General features: G+C 43.0%; 1 protein-coding gene across 3 annotated transcripts in view; it reads left to right on the top strand.

The window, feature by feature from the left end:
* Positions 1–14,573, top strand: part of suco (SUN domain containing ossification factor) — a 41,163-nt gene extending 26,590 nt beyond the window's left edge. For 2 of the 3 annotated variants that reach the window (XM_083940115.1, XM_083940114.1), the window contains 14 exons: positions 46–151; positions 2,086–2,106; positions 2,381–2,436; positions 3,490–3,581; positions 4,119–4,184; positions 5,413–5,496; positions 7,112–7,196; positions 7,392–8,762; positions 8,838–8,925; positions 9,016–9,120; positions 9,294–9,448; positions 9,765–9,856; positions 10,693–10,748; positions 11,276–14,573. In XM_083940115.1, coding sequence (XP_083796241.1) covers positions 46–151; positions 2,086–2,106; positions 2,381–2,436; positions 3,490–3,581; positions 4,119–4,184; positions 5,413–5,496; positions 7,112–7,196; positions 7,392–8,762; positions 8,838–8,925; positions 9,016–9,120; positions 9,294–9,448; positions 9,765–9,856; positions 10,693–10,748; positions 11,276–11,842 — 2,944 coding nt within the window. In that variant the 3' untranslated portion in view covers positions 11,843–14,573. The remainder of the gene's footprint in view (positions 1–45; positions 152–2,085; positions 2,107–2,380; positions 2,437–3,489; positions 3,582–4,118; positions 4,185–5,412; positions 5,497–7,111; positions 7,197–7,391; positions 8,763–8,837; positions 8,926–9,015; positions 9,121–9,293; positions 9,449–9,764; positions 9,857–10,692; positions 10,749–11,275) is intronic. The other variant, XM_083940116.1, reaches the window with a different exon arrangement.
* The last annotated feature ends 540 nt before the right edge of the window (positions 14,574–15,113 follow it).

The following is a 15,113-nucleotide window of genomic DNA, read 5'->3' as shown; positions in this document are numbered from 1 at the left end:
TGCTCACACATGCATCTTATGTTCTTTCTCTGTTTCTGTCCACAGATATCCTACTAACAAGTGGGTGAAGCTGGGCACTTTTCACGCCCGCGATGAGCGCATAGTCCAGAGTTTCCCACTGGATGAACAGCTTTACGCTAAATATGTGAAGGTACTGCTTTTTCTTCCTCCTGCTATAACTGTACACTTATGTCTCAAGGAGAGGAGCGATTAACAATGAATGTATTCATTCTCTAGTAACTAACAGTCTCCTAATCAATGAGTGCACACACATAGACATGTTTATATATGGGTTAAAGCTCAGGGGACCCTCTTATGACTTCATGGTAAGTTAGCCATGCCGTCTGCGCTGCCTGTAACCACTCCTTTGACTGGATGAAGAAATGTGACTGTGAGGGCGTGTGTCCATGACAGAGTTTCACTTGTGAGAACTAAAGGGCAGATACACATCACTATATACTGATTTAGATTCAAGCTGGTCCAACTCTCTTGTAAGGCTGTCGTAAGTGTCCATACTTTTCATTACCACATGTTTCAAAACGATAAGATATCCCCGTTCGATAGTAAAGTATCAAAGCTTCAAATATTCAACCTAAGGCTGCACAAATGCAACAACAGGGAAGAAAATGAGCTGTGTTCAGTGACCTTTTCTGTACCAGCCCTGTGTTTTTTCTATATTAAATTAATATCCCGCACACAGGAAATTAGTTAAAAATAGGAAAACAATCATCCTGTGCTGTGTGCCACAGACCTTTTTTTCTTTTTGCTGTGCTATCAAAATAGATATAACGAATGTTTTTTTTTTATACTAGTGTTGTATCAAAGTTTAAAATTCTGCAGTCGTGACAACCTTAGTCTGTCAGGAAATGACATCATCAGCGTGCCAGATGCTGGGGATAGTCAGGAAATTGAATCATCAGTGTGTGACGTCAAAGAATTACAATTGTTTGCCTTCTGCTCAAATCACTTAAAGTTAAATTAATCTTTAATCTTTGGATTCATAAACATTTCATTTTACTAGGCCCCGACCAATATTGGATATTAAAGGCTGATACTGATTTTAAAGGGTTGAGTTCAGAGGTTACGTCGGCCAATGTAGTAAAAACAAATGGCTGGAATGAAAAATTGACCTTTTAGAAGAAGACTGCTTTCTAAATTAAAGAATAGTTAACATTATAACACATTATTACACATATACATTGTATTACATGGTCAACCAATTCTACATGAACTCTGAGAAAAATAAGAATAGATCAAATAAAGAGCTAAATAAACATCATGTTCATTCATTCATTTATTAATTCATCTTCAACCGCTTGTCCCTGTCGGGGTCGCGGGGGGCTGGAGCCGATCTCAATTACTGAACATTTAAATAAAAATAACAAACAAGCTACATGACACCATTTCAAAATGACCCCGAGCATCGTTTGCAACATTATATATTCTGTTTTCATATCGGTGCATATTTCAATATGTCTCATTTTAACATCACTGCTTCTCTGCATTTCTCTGCAAGTGTTGATGTGATAAATGATAATGAATAAAGTATCTGTGCTTCCCCTCACACTTCTGCCCTCCATGTTGCTCACTAAACATCTGCTGTGCCGACTAGTTAAACAGTTAATTAATGCTCAGACGATCACTCTCTTTATATGCAGTGTGGGTGTTATGCGTGGTTGCTTACTGTGACTCACTTGCTCTATTATGAAATAATAGTTTTTATTCCACTTACTGATTTTTGCCTCGAAAGTTTCCGGATTATCTGCTTTGTTAACTCACTGATCTGAAACTGTTTATGTATCGCTCTGATGTTTTGCATCTGTCCCGATCGTGTCTGTCTGTCTGTCTGTCTGTCGGTCCCTCTGTCTTGCGTATGCTTCCTTCTAACTGCTTATTAGAAACCCCTTTAGTATCTTGCCTTTAGACCGTTGTAGAACAATGATCCAGCTGTGTGTGTTTGTCTTATGAAAGAGTCTCTGTATAATACTGGATTTGCTTGTAGCTTGAATCAGTCGTTACTGATTTCTTTCTCTCTGTTTTATTTATCTCTCCTCCTGTCCTTCTCCTGTCTTCCTCTCGCATCAGATGTTCATCAAGTACATAAAGGTTAGCACTCTTTTCTCTCTGTCGGAGGTTATGATGGGCTCTAATAACGGCCGTACACTGTAATGGGTGAGCTTTGGCAGACAGAGCATCATGTTTAATGCATGTGAGAGATATTAAACAAGTAGCACATACTGTCGACGCTTGGCAATTCTAGTTTTTATTTTCACGTAGTTGGTGGATTATGGATTCGTGGAGTGGGCACACATACATTATTGCCACTGGTACTGCTGTGGATGATATTTTCAACTTTGCATTTTATCCATTTCCCCTGTAGGTTGAACTCCTCTCCCACTTTGGATCAGAACACTTCTGTCCACTCAGTCTCATCAGGTACGGTCGTAAATAGCTCTTCACAGTTCCCTCTCTGTTCTAAACCCAGTTCAGACCAAAGATTCGCCACGAGACGAGTTGAAACTTGCAACTACTCGCAACGTGCAGGTCTGCAACATTCGGAAATCTGTCAGTTCACACCGGTGAGACAAGGCGAGACGGTGTATCATCTCCATAGCAACGCCTCCCTGTTCTTCCATTCGAACCTCCGACTTTTCAGACCTGTTTTCGTAGCTGGATATAATTTGTGGCATTATAAAATATAAATGAGGACAGAGGTAGTGAGATACTCGCTACATCTGCATTTCAGGTATATTCAGACAGACAGGATGAGAAAGAAAATAATGAGTTTTTGAACATTAAAGCATGTTAATATGAAACTTAGATAAAAAGAGTGAACATGATGAACAAATGAGAATAATATGGCACCTTTAAAGATCTAATTCACTTAAAGTATAGTTCCACTGCAGCTGACCCGGGGAGGAACCATGAAGGTCACTGCCCCATCTTCTTTAGTATACACAGGAAATTGTGTGCATCTGTACTTGTAACAATACACTGCTTTATTCAGCCTCAACTTTTCAACACATCATTTGACTTTGATTTTACACTGGTGAAAAATGTGCCATACACAGTGTCTTTGTTGTTTTTTCTTCTGAAGAATGACTCTTGTGTCGTCGTTCACATTTTACTGTCCCATGATCCGGGAACTAGGCTGTATTTTCCCTATTAGATTATATAAGAAATGTAGTTCATCACTCTTATTCTTTTTGTCTCTTGGTTTTTGTTTGCAGCATGCGCTCCAGAATATGGTTATTGATGTATAGTGTGCGTGTTTCACTTGCTCACGCCAAAGTTCAATCCCTCTCTTGTATCTCACAAACACACACGGACACATGTACCCGCCTACATGTGTGTCACAGTTCAGCAGGTTCGTCTGAAAGAACTAGTTAGGGTTTAAAGGGGCTGTAAAACCTTTAACCTTTTCTGTAGGTTTGTTTGTATAACACTGAGTACGTGTGTGTTTGTTTGTTTCTGTTTGTGTGTGTGCAGGGTGTTTGGTACCAGCATGGTGGAGGAGTATGAGGAGATAGCAGATTCCCAGTATCCGTCGGAGAGACTGGAGTATTTGGATGAAGACTATGGTAAGATGATGACCGTTTATGTCTTTGAATGTGAATTGTCGTAGGATATCTTGAACAAGATGCACTTCATGCACTTCAACGGATGCAAATTTACCATTTCACTCCATTAACAGAAGATGAATGCACCCACTAACATGAACATTTTTAAGCTGCCTCACTCAGCAGAACATCTGCAGCAAATTACTGGTCTACAAAGGACCCTGAGAAGAGAGTCAAATTACATTCTTCCCCCTCTAACTTAGTCACTGAGTAACTTTAACTGGAGTTAACCATTAATATCCGCAGCACAGTTTATTTTATCCACTCCATTTAGTATTATTGAATTGTTATTCTGAATTTTTATAGTGTGAATGTATGAAGCAATATTAAATCAGCTCAGTGTCATGGCAGTGTGGACAGTGTATGCAGACATTTTGAAGTATCCCTTCAAACATTCTCACCATAAAAATAATTCAACAGTAAATACATGTTTACACACTTTGACTTTGAGTTGTGTATTTTGCTTGATATAACCTGCTGTATGTCGTCTTTCTTCAGACTATCCACCTGGCTACCAACCATCAGAGGACAAGGCCTCCAAAAACCTGCTTGGCTCAGCAACCAGTATGTACACACAGACACACACACGTGCATCTACAGCTACTTCAGCAAAGACTCATTCACTGCAAATAAGCTACAACAACATGGTTGATGTTAACAGAAGATTATAGGAACTTGAACACAAATATTGAGATGCACTGTGTGTTTTGGGTTTGCATTATTATCCGTTTGGATCATTTAAACAAGACATTACTAAGGATTTTGAAGAGCTAGAAGCTAAAGGTGTAACGATGCCATATCGATTCAATGAGCCAATCATCGATGCAAAGGGAAAATATTGGTAGATGCACCTTTTATTTTGAAATTCCTACTTTATATTTGTTATTTTGACAAAAAACAATTATTGTTTTTTAATTTAAATGCCTGGAAGAGCTCCGTATTATAATTATCAAATCATATTTAAGTTTCTTTTTGTGAGTTCATATAAATGTCACTGATGTCTCTTAAAGGGGCAGATGATATCGTCTCCTAGAGATTTCACGCCCCTGAATTGTAGCAGACTTTGTGATATTAGCAAATATAGTTTCATTGTCCAAAGTATTGATGTAATATCGTATCCTGATAAAACTTTTACACCTCTACTAGAAGCAGGAACGTCTTTCTAGACTTTTATTTTGACGAGGCCAAGCAGCGAATGCTCCCTCATTCTGTTGCTGTGTATAGCTTAGAGATGTTAAAATGTTAGCTTAAGTGGTCCAGTGAATCTGACACAGTTTTTACACTTCATTGAGTATTCAGGGCGCTCGGTTTTCCAATTTGATGGTGCTCCATACAGATTTCTTTCTCACTATCTAAACCTACTAGATAGGCTGGGCTTTGGGTTGCAGACATTTTGCAGCTTCCACTAGATTAAAAAAAAAATGTAACCACACACATGCGCAAACAGACTGGTGCCCCTCTGTCTCCTGATTCAGCAAAGAGACTACTGGTGCACCCCCCACACAAATTGCCGTACACACAAACCTTCAGGGCTCTAAACCATAAAACCATAAAAAAAGCAGACCAACACAGTTCTTTCTCGAGATGGACAGCCTCGGAGGAGGAGTGAACAGTACGAATCGGGACTGAAGGAAAAAAGCTGGAGAGGAAAGCTTAAAATGGAAAAGAAGGAGAAATAATGTTGAAGAGGTTCAGAATAGCTGCGTCAGAGAGGAGAGTAAGGGGAAGGAGGAAACAAATGGCAAAGCCTGTGGTTTAATTGACACATTTGTGTGTGCTCTTTCTCTTTTAGATGCCATCCTGAACATGGTAAACAACATTGCTGCTAATGTGCTGGGAGGCAAGCCCGAGCTGGAGGGTGGAACAGAAACAGGAGGTACTCATTCTACGTATTCTTAATGCTTCCTGTTCCTTTTTTTACGTCCTGCTTCACCTTTCATGGTCACGACTTCCTGTTTCCCTCTTATACAAAGGCCGCTTCTATTGGTGCTTTCACAAAATATTACACAATACGATTTTTTTGATAAATAATCATCAGTAATGTGGTTATGATGACTGAGTAAAGGTGAATAATACAACAGCTAGAACTGTAACGTAGCCTCTAAAACGAGGTAAAGACGGCACTTTAATCACTTCAATATTATGATATTTAAATTATAGGACGATTTTTAGTCTCATATCACAATATCTATATATTGACCTACTTATTAGCATGGTACTGCTGAAAATATTATATCCTTTGAAAGCTGAATTATGTGCATTCCTGAGCTCAAGTTTGTACAATGCTGAGTTAACTACACAATGTATTTTAAAAGCCTCATATAGATGAAGTGAAACTGTAAAAAGACTTTTGAGATGTGAGAGATGCTTGATAAACAGTGACAGGCTTAATTATAGTTTAAGAGACAACCACATTTTTTTCTCAAAGGGCAATATGAAATAAAACCAGTTTATCCATAGCACGAGTCACTGATCCAGTTTTAGTGCCATCACAGGTAACTAAAGGATGTTTCCATTCATTTCTTTCATAAACATTTTGTTTTTTGCACATGGAAACCTGAATGAAAACAGCAGGAACCAACGTGTAAATATCCTGCTCTTACTCGCACTCATGAGCCGCCCCTTTCCCCCCTTTCTTTGTCTCTCACCACGGGCATGCCTGTCTTCCCGCATATTGTTTAAATTAACATGCTTCTTCTAAAACTGGGTCACTTTTTTTTTTTCCTCCTCTAAAGTGCAAGCATATGCATAGCCTTGAATGCTCGTCTGTATGTGAGCTGCGAGAGCCAGATATTTATTTAGCTGTTGGCAGGAGGTCTCCGGCAGCATTTCAGCAGAACTTCGGCGAACTCTGTTTTATTTCTTGGTAGAGCAGAATTGTTGAGTTAAGACTGAGGGGGTCCTATGACGCCAAGCCTGCTCCTTGCCCTTTCTACCCCACAGAGAATTGCATCAAAATGACTCTCTTACTCAGCTTCTCCCCCTGGCACACAGATTTTTACATATGTTTTATATTTTGTTTTTGCTGTTATAAGCTTTTTAAATATATATATATATATTTATGTTTCTCTCTAAAACTAAAACAAGATGCTTGCTTTGTAAAAGCTGTGAACACTTTTGTCGAAAGGTTGGTTATATAATTTGTTTATTACGAACTGCCACAAAAATTAAGTGTCAGTCCACAAAGCCGGCCTTTCATTTATTGTCATTGGAGAAACTCTTTGCACTTCCAGGTCTGATTTCCATTTACACCCGCAGAGTAAGCAGAGCAGAGAGGGAGTGGGAGAGAAATCAGTTCTAACTGGACTGAACTGGTTCAGAGTATTTCTGATTTACCCAAACATTGGCTTGCCAGATGAGTTTCTCTTCTCCATTTTGACTCCTACAGCCACAGAGGCGAGAAACCTGCCAGTTCTGTGCACCCTTTAAAAAGCGACAGTGTTATCGAAGTCCTGTTGTGAGTTTGTGAATTGTGTTTTTCTAAATTCTAGGTAATATAACAGCAGAGGAGGATGAAAAGAAGGAGGGCACAGAGGTTGCATCTAAACCAGTTGAAACACCTTTGGACTCTGCAGTGTAAGACCAATTCAAGAGCAATTAACCGTTATGAATGTGATGTGATTTACAAGACACAGAAGGATGAGTTAAGCTAAAATACAACTAAGTTTTTTGTATTGTTTTACATAACTTTTCTTCTATATTCCTCCAAAAAAACACACACAAATGGTCTGTTAATATGCTTCTAAATTTGTATCTGTGTCTTTCCTCCAGACTGGAGCCGGCAGAGCCAGAACTCCCTTCAACCCAGAAGGACTCTAATGTCTCCAGCGACTCTACCACACCTTCCCCCTCATCATCCGACTCCCATGAGAACAGACAGATTGTCACTCTGGTAGAAGAGGAGGAGGAGGATGACGAAGAGCCCAGGCAGTCTACTGTCACCCTGATGGAGGAGGAGGGAGAGGAGGAGGAAGAGAAGAGAGAGGAGGAGGCGACGACGAGGGGGGAGGCAGACAGGAACCAATGGGAGAGCCAGACCTACTGTCTTTTCTCCTCCTTCTCTTCCCTGTCTCTGTCCTGCATGGCCACGCTGCCGGAGCTGCTCCATCGGTGGTGCTCCGCCAGGCTAGCCAAGGAGAGACTCCGCAGCCTTAGGCGGAGGCAGCCGAGCACTCAAACACAGACACAACCTGATGCAAACACCCTCTCCCTCACATACACGCCTCTACTGATCCCTGCCCCTGCTCCTACACCTGTCAAAGACGCTCTTCCCTTCACAGAAAAAGCTTCAGAGCCTGAGGCGCCTGTCAAGGCACAAAATGAGGGGAAAATCTTGGGTGAGGTACACACCACGCATCCAAACACCCACACCCCTGACGCACACACTCCAGAGCTCAACATCCTCCTTGAGCCTAGCAGAACAGCCACCATCCCCCCTCACAGTTTCTCAGACATCCATAGTTCCCTGTCATCGCCTACACCCAGCCATGAGGAGAAGCTGCTCCCTCCCATTAAAGACGCAGCCCTTGACCCTGTCCCCACTCCCCCCCTTCAGACTGCCTCTATCCCAGAGACGCAACAGGCCAGCAGTGCCACCCCCGCCCTTACTGTCAGCTCTCCCCCGCAGCCTGTAGCCTCTGAGACAGCCTCTCCTGGTGTTGTGGTCCCCCCTGTCAAGGAGCAGCCTGTTCAGTCTCTTCCCACTGCATCAAGGCCTGAAGACCTTATCGCTCCTCCCACTGAACTGCCAACAGCTGTCCCACTGACTGACGCTCACACAGACACAGTAAAACCAGGCACAGACAGTGGGGACTCAACAAGACACAATGTCCAGACTTCTCAGACTCATGGGGAGCAGACGGACTCTCTCCCTCATACTGGGGTGGAAGACACGGTGGAGGAGGACCTGTTGAGTACTGGTAATGGCAATGTCCGGACAGCGACAGACTTTTATGCAGAGCTGCAGAACGGAGGGGATTATAATGGTGGAGCAATGATCGGGAATGGGATATTATTGAATGGGGGAGCGGTGCACGGCTCCAGCCAGAAGGAGAGTGTGTTCATGAGGCTGAACAACAGGATCAAAGCCCTGGAGATGAACATGAGTCTGTCCAGCAGATACCTGGAGGAGCTCAGCCAGAGGTATACTATTAGACACAATGAGTATGACAAGGTTTCTTTCAAGTTTGTCTCACAGGTTGCATTTGTGTTGCTCAGATACCGTAAACAGATGGAAGAGATGCAGAGAGCGTTCAATAAGACCATCATCAAACTGCAGAACACCTCCCGCATTGCTGAGGAGCAGGTCAGTGTACATGAAGGCAATACCAGCAAGAGAAGTTGACAAAAGGGGTTTGTGTGTCTCTGTCTGATATAAGTAACTCTGGCTTTTCAGGACCAGAAGCAGACAGATTCCATCCAGATCCTGCAGAGCCAACTGGAGAACGTCACTAAACTGATGCTCAATCTCACTGCTACAGTCAGCCAGCTGCAGAGAGAGGTAACGTACCCGAATCCATTGTATTACCTGCTGCTTACATAGTGCGTGCAGGCGCACACTTCCATTTTTTTAACCAGCCCTGTTTATCATATTCGCGCTACCCATACCAAACACAAACCAGAATCAGAAACGTGTTGGAATCAGCAACAATGTGTATGACTGTTCCTCTGCAGGTGTCTGACCGTCAGAGCTACTTGGTGGTCTCCCTGGTTCTGTGTCTTTCTCTGGGCCTCCTGCTGTGTCTGCAGTGCTGCCGCAGCTCCCCTCCGCCCCCAAACACCAACACTGTTGCCCTTCCCAAGAGCAACCACTACCCCAGCCCCAAGAGGTTTGTCTCTCACACACACACACACGGACACGCACACGCACACACATACATTCCACATTTGACATTTTGCTTCTGTAGAATTGGCTTCTAATTCACTGAGTTATTTTTAATCGTATTGTTCTCCCATTCTCAGATCTGTCATTGCCAATCCCCTACACCCACTTTCATGGCACCGCTTTTGAATAGAACATATTGCCTCACTTCCTTATTTCCCTTCCTTGCTTGCCTAATGCTGTCACTCCTGTCCTGCCACTAACTGTAGGACGTTGGAGTAGTGTCAATTTAAACAAATGTCAATCATTTTCCTCCTCTTTAGATGCTTCTCCTCCTATGACGACATGAGCCTAAAGCGCAGAGTGACTTGTCCGCTTGTTCGCTCCAAGTCGTTCCACTTGTCCTCTACAGAAGGTAAGAACACACACACGTACACACGCACTAAACTCAAGTCTCTCCTCAAACCTGCCCTCCCTGTGTTTCTATGTATTGTGTTTCTCCCTCTTATTTTGTCATTGAAAGATAAACACCATTGAGGCTTGATACTGCAGTCATAGCTCATCGCAAAGATCATACTCTCGCTACTTCAGGCTAATGCGTTAGACTGCTGCACAGCTGTCCTCATCCAAGTACTGTCCTAATCTTTCTTCATTCTTTCCCTTCCCAACTCTCATTCGGTCTCTTTTCTCTGCTGTTTCCCTCTCACACACGTTCCCATGCTTAGCGACTGATAGCCAGTCCCTAGAGCAACACCAGCCACAGGGAGAGGCTGGTGCAAGCAATAAAAGAGAAAATGTCTTTGACTCATGAAACCTAAAACTCCCCCTGCTGTTCATTATCCCTCAAGAGAGTGTGCATGTGGGCGTGTGTGTGTGTGTGTGCGTGTGTGTGTGTGTGTGTGTGTGTGTGTGTGTGTGTGTGTTAGTGCCCTTGAGGCTGTCATTGCCAGCTTGTGCACACATGCAGGCTTCAGGAGTGTAATAATAGAGCATGGTGCTTCGCTGGCTCATGGTAGACATTTGCAAGTAGTAATCGCTAATAGAATGTTGCTTTTTCTGTGATTTGAGCTCAGCTCTAGTTTCAAGTTTTAGTCAAATGACTTGTGTTATCATTAGGCCATGATTTAGAATATGGATTTTTGCCGTTGCATCTTTGATAAAACTACTTGCAAGGTCACTTCATGCTTGTTACATGTATGTATTCCTCTTTGCCATTCCATCATTAACCTGGCCCCTCTCTCCCCTCCCCAGTAGGTCCAGATGACTTGTACATTGTAGAACCTCTAAGGTTTTCTCCAGAGAAAAAGGTACAGTGTCTGTTCCAAATGCTGATGTTGGCTGTGACGGCCACCTTACTTTAAGTGCTGTGTGTTTTCTAGTCAGTCTGTCAGTCTGACAATAAGTGTGCTAGAGTCAGTGAATGGCTCCTTTGTCAGCCACTGATTATTTTTCTCAGTGGAGTAGTCGAGATAAAGGAGCAGCTGAAGAGTGTTAAGATTCAGCCCGTTACAAATACCTGTTAACCACTTCTTTGCGGACACTGCGGGCATATGTTCTGACTTTTAAGACGGGCTTCGAGTCCCTCAAAATTAAAACAATTCACCCCCAGTGAAAACCTTTGGTCAGGGGAATAAAGCATGGTGCACTGTGGACTTTGTGGACTTTGATCAAAGCACAGCGGATCAGTTACTATTTGTTTCCTTGATCCGTTTGTTCGACCTCAGTGTCTCGCACAAAAGTGGTTAATATGGCTTTACGTTATAAGATGCATCTTGGCTTTCTCTAAATGTTTTTTTTCATCATTCGCTCCTCCTGTGTTTTGTTTTTCCTGTAGAAAAAGCGCTGCAAGACAAAGTCATTGGACAAGGTTGAGTTTCTGAAGCCAGCCGATCCCTCTGCTCCGCTCACAAACGGGGGTCTAAACTGCAACGGCTTCCTCCCATGCCTCCCTGTGCCGCCCCCAGCACCACCGCCGCCCCCTCTTCCTCCTCCTCTTCCTCCTGCTTCTCTCCCGCTGCCTCCCCCTCCCTGTGCAGAGGTGGTGTCACCACTGCCCACTTGCACCTCCAAGGAGTTCCCCTCAGAGACCAGCAGCTGCAGCTCGTCCACTCACTCCGAGGAGTCCTACACGAGCCGCCTACCCCCTCCCTCGCCCATCTTCGCCTCCGCCGGCCTGTGCAACGGACACAGTCTGTCTTTCTCCCTCCAGCAGCCTCCCACCAAGTCCCGTCAGGAGAAGCGCTCGATGAAGCGGCGGAAGTCGCGGCACACGGAGCTGCAGTTCCCTGCCATACGGGGAAGCGGCGTCGGTTCTCTGCCCAGCCTGCAGCAGCTTATGAAGGGAAACAAAGAGATCAGCATGGGGACCATCGGGGTGACCGCAGTCACCGGACACGTCTGAATACTCACAATTTTACACAACTTTCTATTCATACACACACACACACTATATGGTAGCAGACTTGTGAGGAGATGAGGTCTTACTGCATCCCAAAGAACCACATTTCCCATGAGCACCCTGGCGCACCGTGGAACTGAAGTGGCTGTAGAAGCAGTAGATCGACATCATCCAGTCCTTATCCACTCCTGTCAAAGAGCTGTTTACGGTTACGTGCCTTTATATCTGTTCTCAACCTTTTAATGCTAACAAACATGAAATTTAGAATTGATGAAGTGGACAGAGAGACAATGTGGTGGGAAGGGAAACATTCATACAAGTCAAATCCATTGAAGTGGTCTCAAGATGTTTTTTTTTCTACTGGATAAGCACATTGTCCCGTGACAGTTGAGCACCAGTACGTTGTTTTTGTTCCCACTCCTAGCACAGTGAGGAGAGGTGCTGTCCACCTCGACTCTACGTTCCTTCACCTACGGGGGCATCAAGAAGTATTAGGCTGCTCTTTTGAATGAAATGTGTCATTATGAGAGAACTGTGGAGCACGACAAACTGCTTCTCTTATCCTTATTTCCTCCAGACTTTCATGCCCATCATTTTATCCATTCTGTCTTTGTATTTCACCCTAACATGACTGCAGGTGTTCGTATGGGACCAGAGTGTTCAACTTCCATTGCGCACCAAACTCTCTGCTTCTCTTCCTCTGTCTCTGTCAGTCTGTTCCAAACCAACCATCAGAGCTGAATGAAGAACATCGTTTTACTTGTCTGCATGTTTTTCAGTTTAGTGTCCTATTTAACATGATGTTACAAATACAATCACAGCAGTTCGTAGGTCCTTCTAGTTCACGATGAAACCGCCCCTACTCGGTTAGTTTGGGCTGTGCCCGAAGAGCTTTCTCACACATCAAATACAGGGACATTGTTACAGGGCATGTTGTGACTGCGAGGAAGGGTTCAGAGAGGTTAGAGGTGAACCAGGGGGTTTTAATTGTCTTTCTCTGTTTAGATTTTACTATTTCTTTCCTCGATATCTGAGCCGTGCTCCTCACTTATTGTTGCTGGTGTGGTTTGTTTGTTCGAATTGTTCTCGCAATAGGGAGGCATACGTTTGCTGTTCAGGGTACAGGAGCTGAATGTTTACACTTAAGTCTCACACACAGACACACACACACACACACACACACACATACACACACACCCCCACCCCCACCCCATCCCGGGGCCCTGCAGCTGAGTCTGACAGACCAGGCAGAATTTTATTTATCTATTTATTTATTTAAATGACTACAGATTTTCTAACCTACTTCGCTTGCCAGTCGCCCAACGTGAAAGTACTTTATACATGTGAGTGTGTTATATAGAAATATTTTCAACCGCACTGACTCATGGCCATGGTGGATGGCTCGACCGTAGAGATTTTTCCTATCTTTTTTTATTTTTAGCTTGACATTATGGCGTCCCCTTGTTCTGTTTGCCTCAGCCTGAAATGTCTCTAAGTATGATGGCAGTCACATGTCCTGCAGCAGCGACAAGAGAATTATTGATTTTGAAAAACTACAGGATTCGTAGAATCACCACACTGCTGCTTTTTTATATGTTCAGAGCTGCTGCGTGGTTGGAGGTAGTGGAAAGGGCTGAACTGAGTGTTTATTATTATTATTACCGTCCTGTCTTCTGTGTGCTTGTTTCAGCATCTTCATGATTACACGACTGACCCGCGTTAACCAATTTAATGTTTCAATAGCGTAGGGAGGTGCAGATGTGAGACGGGCTATTCATTTTTGTTTGTCTTTTGATAATAAAATTAATGTTTTTCTCCGTGTATGCCGTTTCTGACTGGCTCTGTGTGGTTGGACTTGTGTACATTTTGACAGAGACAGAGAATTTTCTTCCGCTCTCCTTAAAGAGTGTCATTGCCTCTCCTGACCATCTCCTCTTTCTCTTTTACATATCTTTATCCACCAAGGTCACCTCTGACCCCCCCATTGCACGACTTTCTGTGACCGTAAAGAAAAGTTTTAGTATGCCTGCTTTTATGAACCACTCTATCACACTCCCACTAGGAGCATGAAATCAAATCTTTATCACTCTAAACGCCTGCTTTTCCCGGGCTTTCCGCGCACACCTCCACTCATCGTACACTCTTTTCTTCACTTGTCATTGCGCTCTTTGACTTTGTGTGTTTGCCCCCACCTTGAATAGTACTTGTGGTTTGTAAGAAGGAGGATATGAATTGTTGAATAAAGGGAAAGCAGTAAAGATGGGTCAATTTGGAACACTATTAATGTGATTCTGTATGTTCCACAAGTCCAGCAAATCATGAGGTTTTTTTACCCTTTTTTTGAATGTGTCTGATCTTATGTTTGTGCGCGTGTAAACCTGTATGCATGTGAGAATTTATTTGTCGTTGATCTCATGTATGTGTGTGTGCGTCTGTGTTACGAGAAAGACTACTTTGAATCTACTCATCCTGTGACGCAGCGAATAGGGAGGAAGACCTCGGAGAGAAATTGTAGGAGTTGGGTGTGCACTTTTTTATGACTCCTCATGCCTTTTTTGTTTTTCTACCTTGTGTCAAGTGCTCCCTTTTTTCTTTTTCTCTCTATCCCTCTCTTTCTCTCTGATTACTCTGAAGAGCTGCACAGTATTTTTGAGCAGGAGTGAGTTACTACAACACTTGTAGTGCCATTAGAAACTGTGAATTTCTAAATAAAACCTTTTTTTGTTGTCTTTCACATTGTTTTTGGATTTTATTGTGGGTGTTCTTTAATGTTCATGTAGTCACAGTCACAACCTCAATGAAAGGACTGAGTTTCTGATACCGATTAACAAACAATATAAATGCACATGTGATGCTAACTTCACCTGACTGGCTGATAAATACAACATTTAAACTGGCTTATTTCTTAAGTGTTAAAGTGCAGCATCACAAGCTTTGGGAATCAAACACCGGCCACCAAAATCTGCGTCTGTGGTGAATTTGTTTTTTTAGAGCTGTCGACATATTCACAAAATCAAAGTGATAAAAAGGAGCACATTCGTCCTGCAGGAAGTGTGGAAGTGTGAAGATGAATGGATGACCAGGTCCTGGGGTATGAAAGCACAGTCATATATGCATATTTACCATTGAACTATATGTTATACAGACTTTATTACATACGCAAACAGATTCCTTCCTTTTTAGTAAAATGATGCTGCAACATATTGGCCGAATGTCACCTTCTTCTCTTCTCGTATTCTTCCTTTATTGAAAATATTTACATACATTTCCAAAC

This window comes from Echiichthys vipera (genome assembly GCF_963691815.1).
Source record: "Echiichthys vipera genome assembly, chromosome: 3".
Lineage (NCBI taxonomy): Eukaryota > Metazoa > Chordata > Actinopteri > Perciformes > Trachinidae > Echiichthys > Echiichthys vipera.
This window is presented reverse-complemented; position numbering and strand designations above follow the sequence as displayed.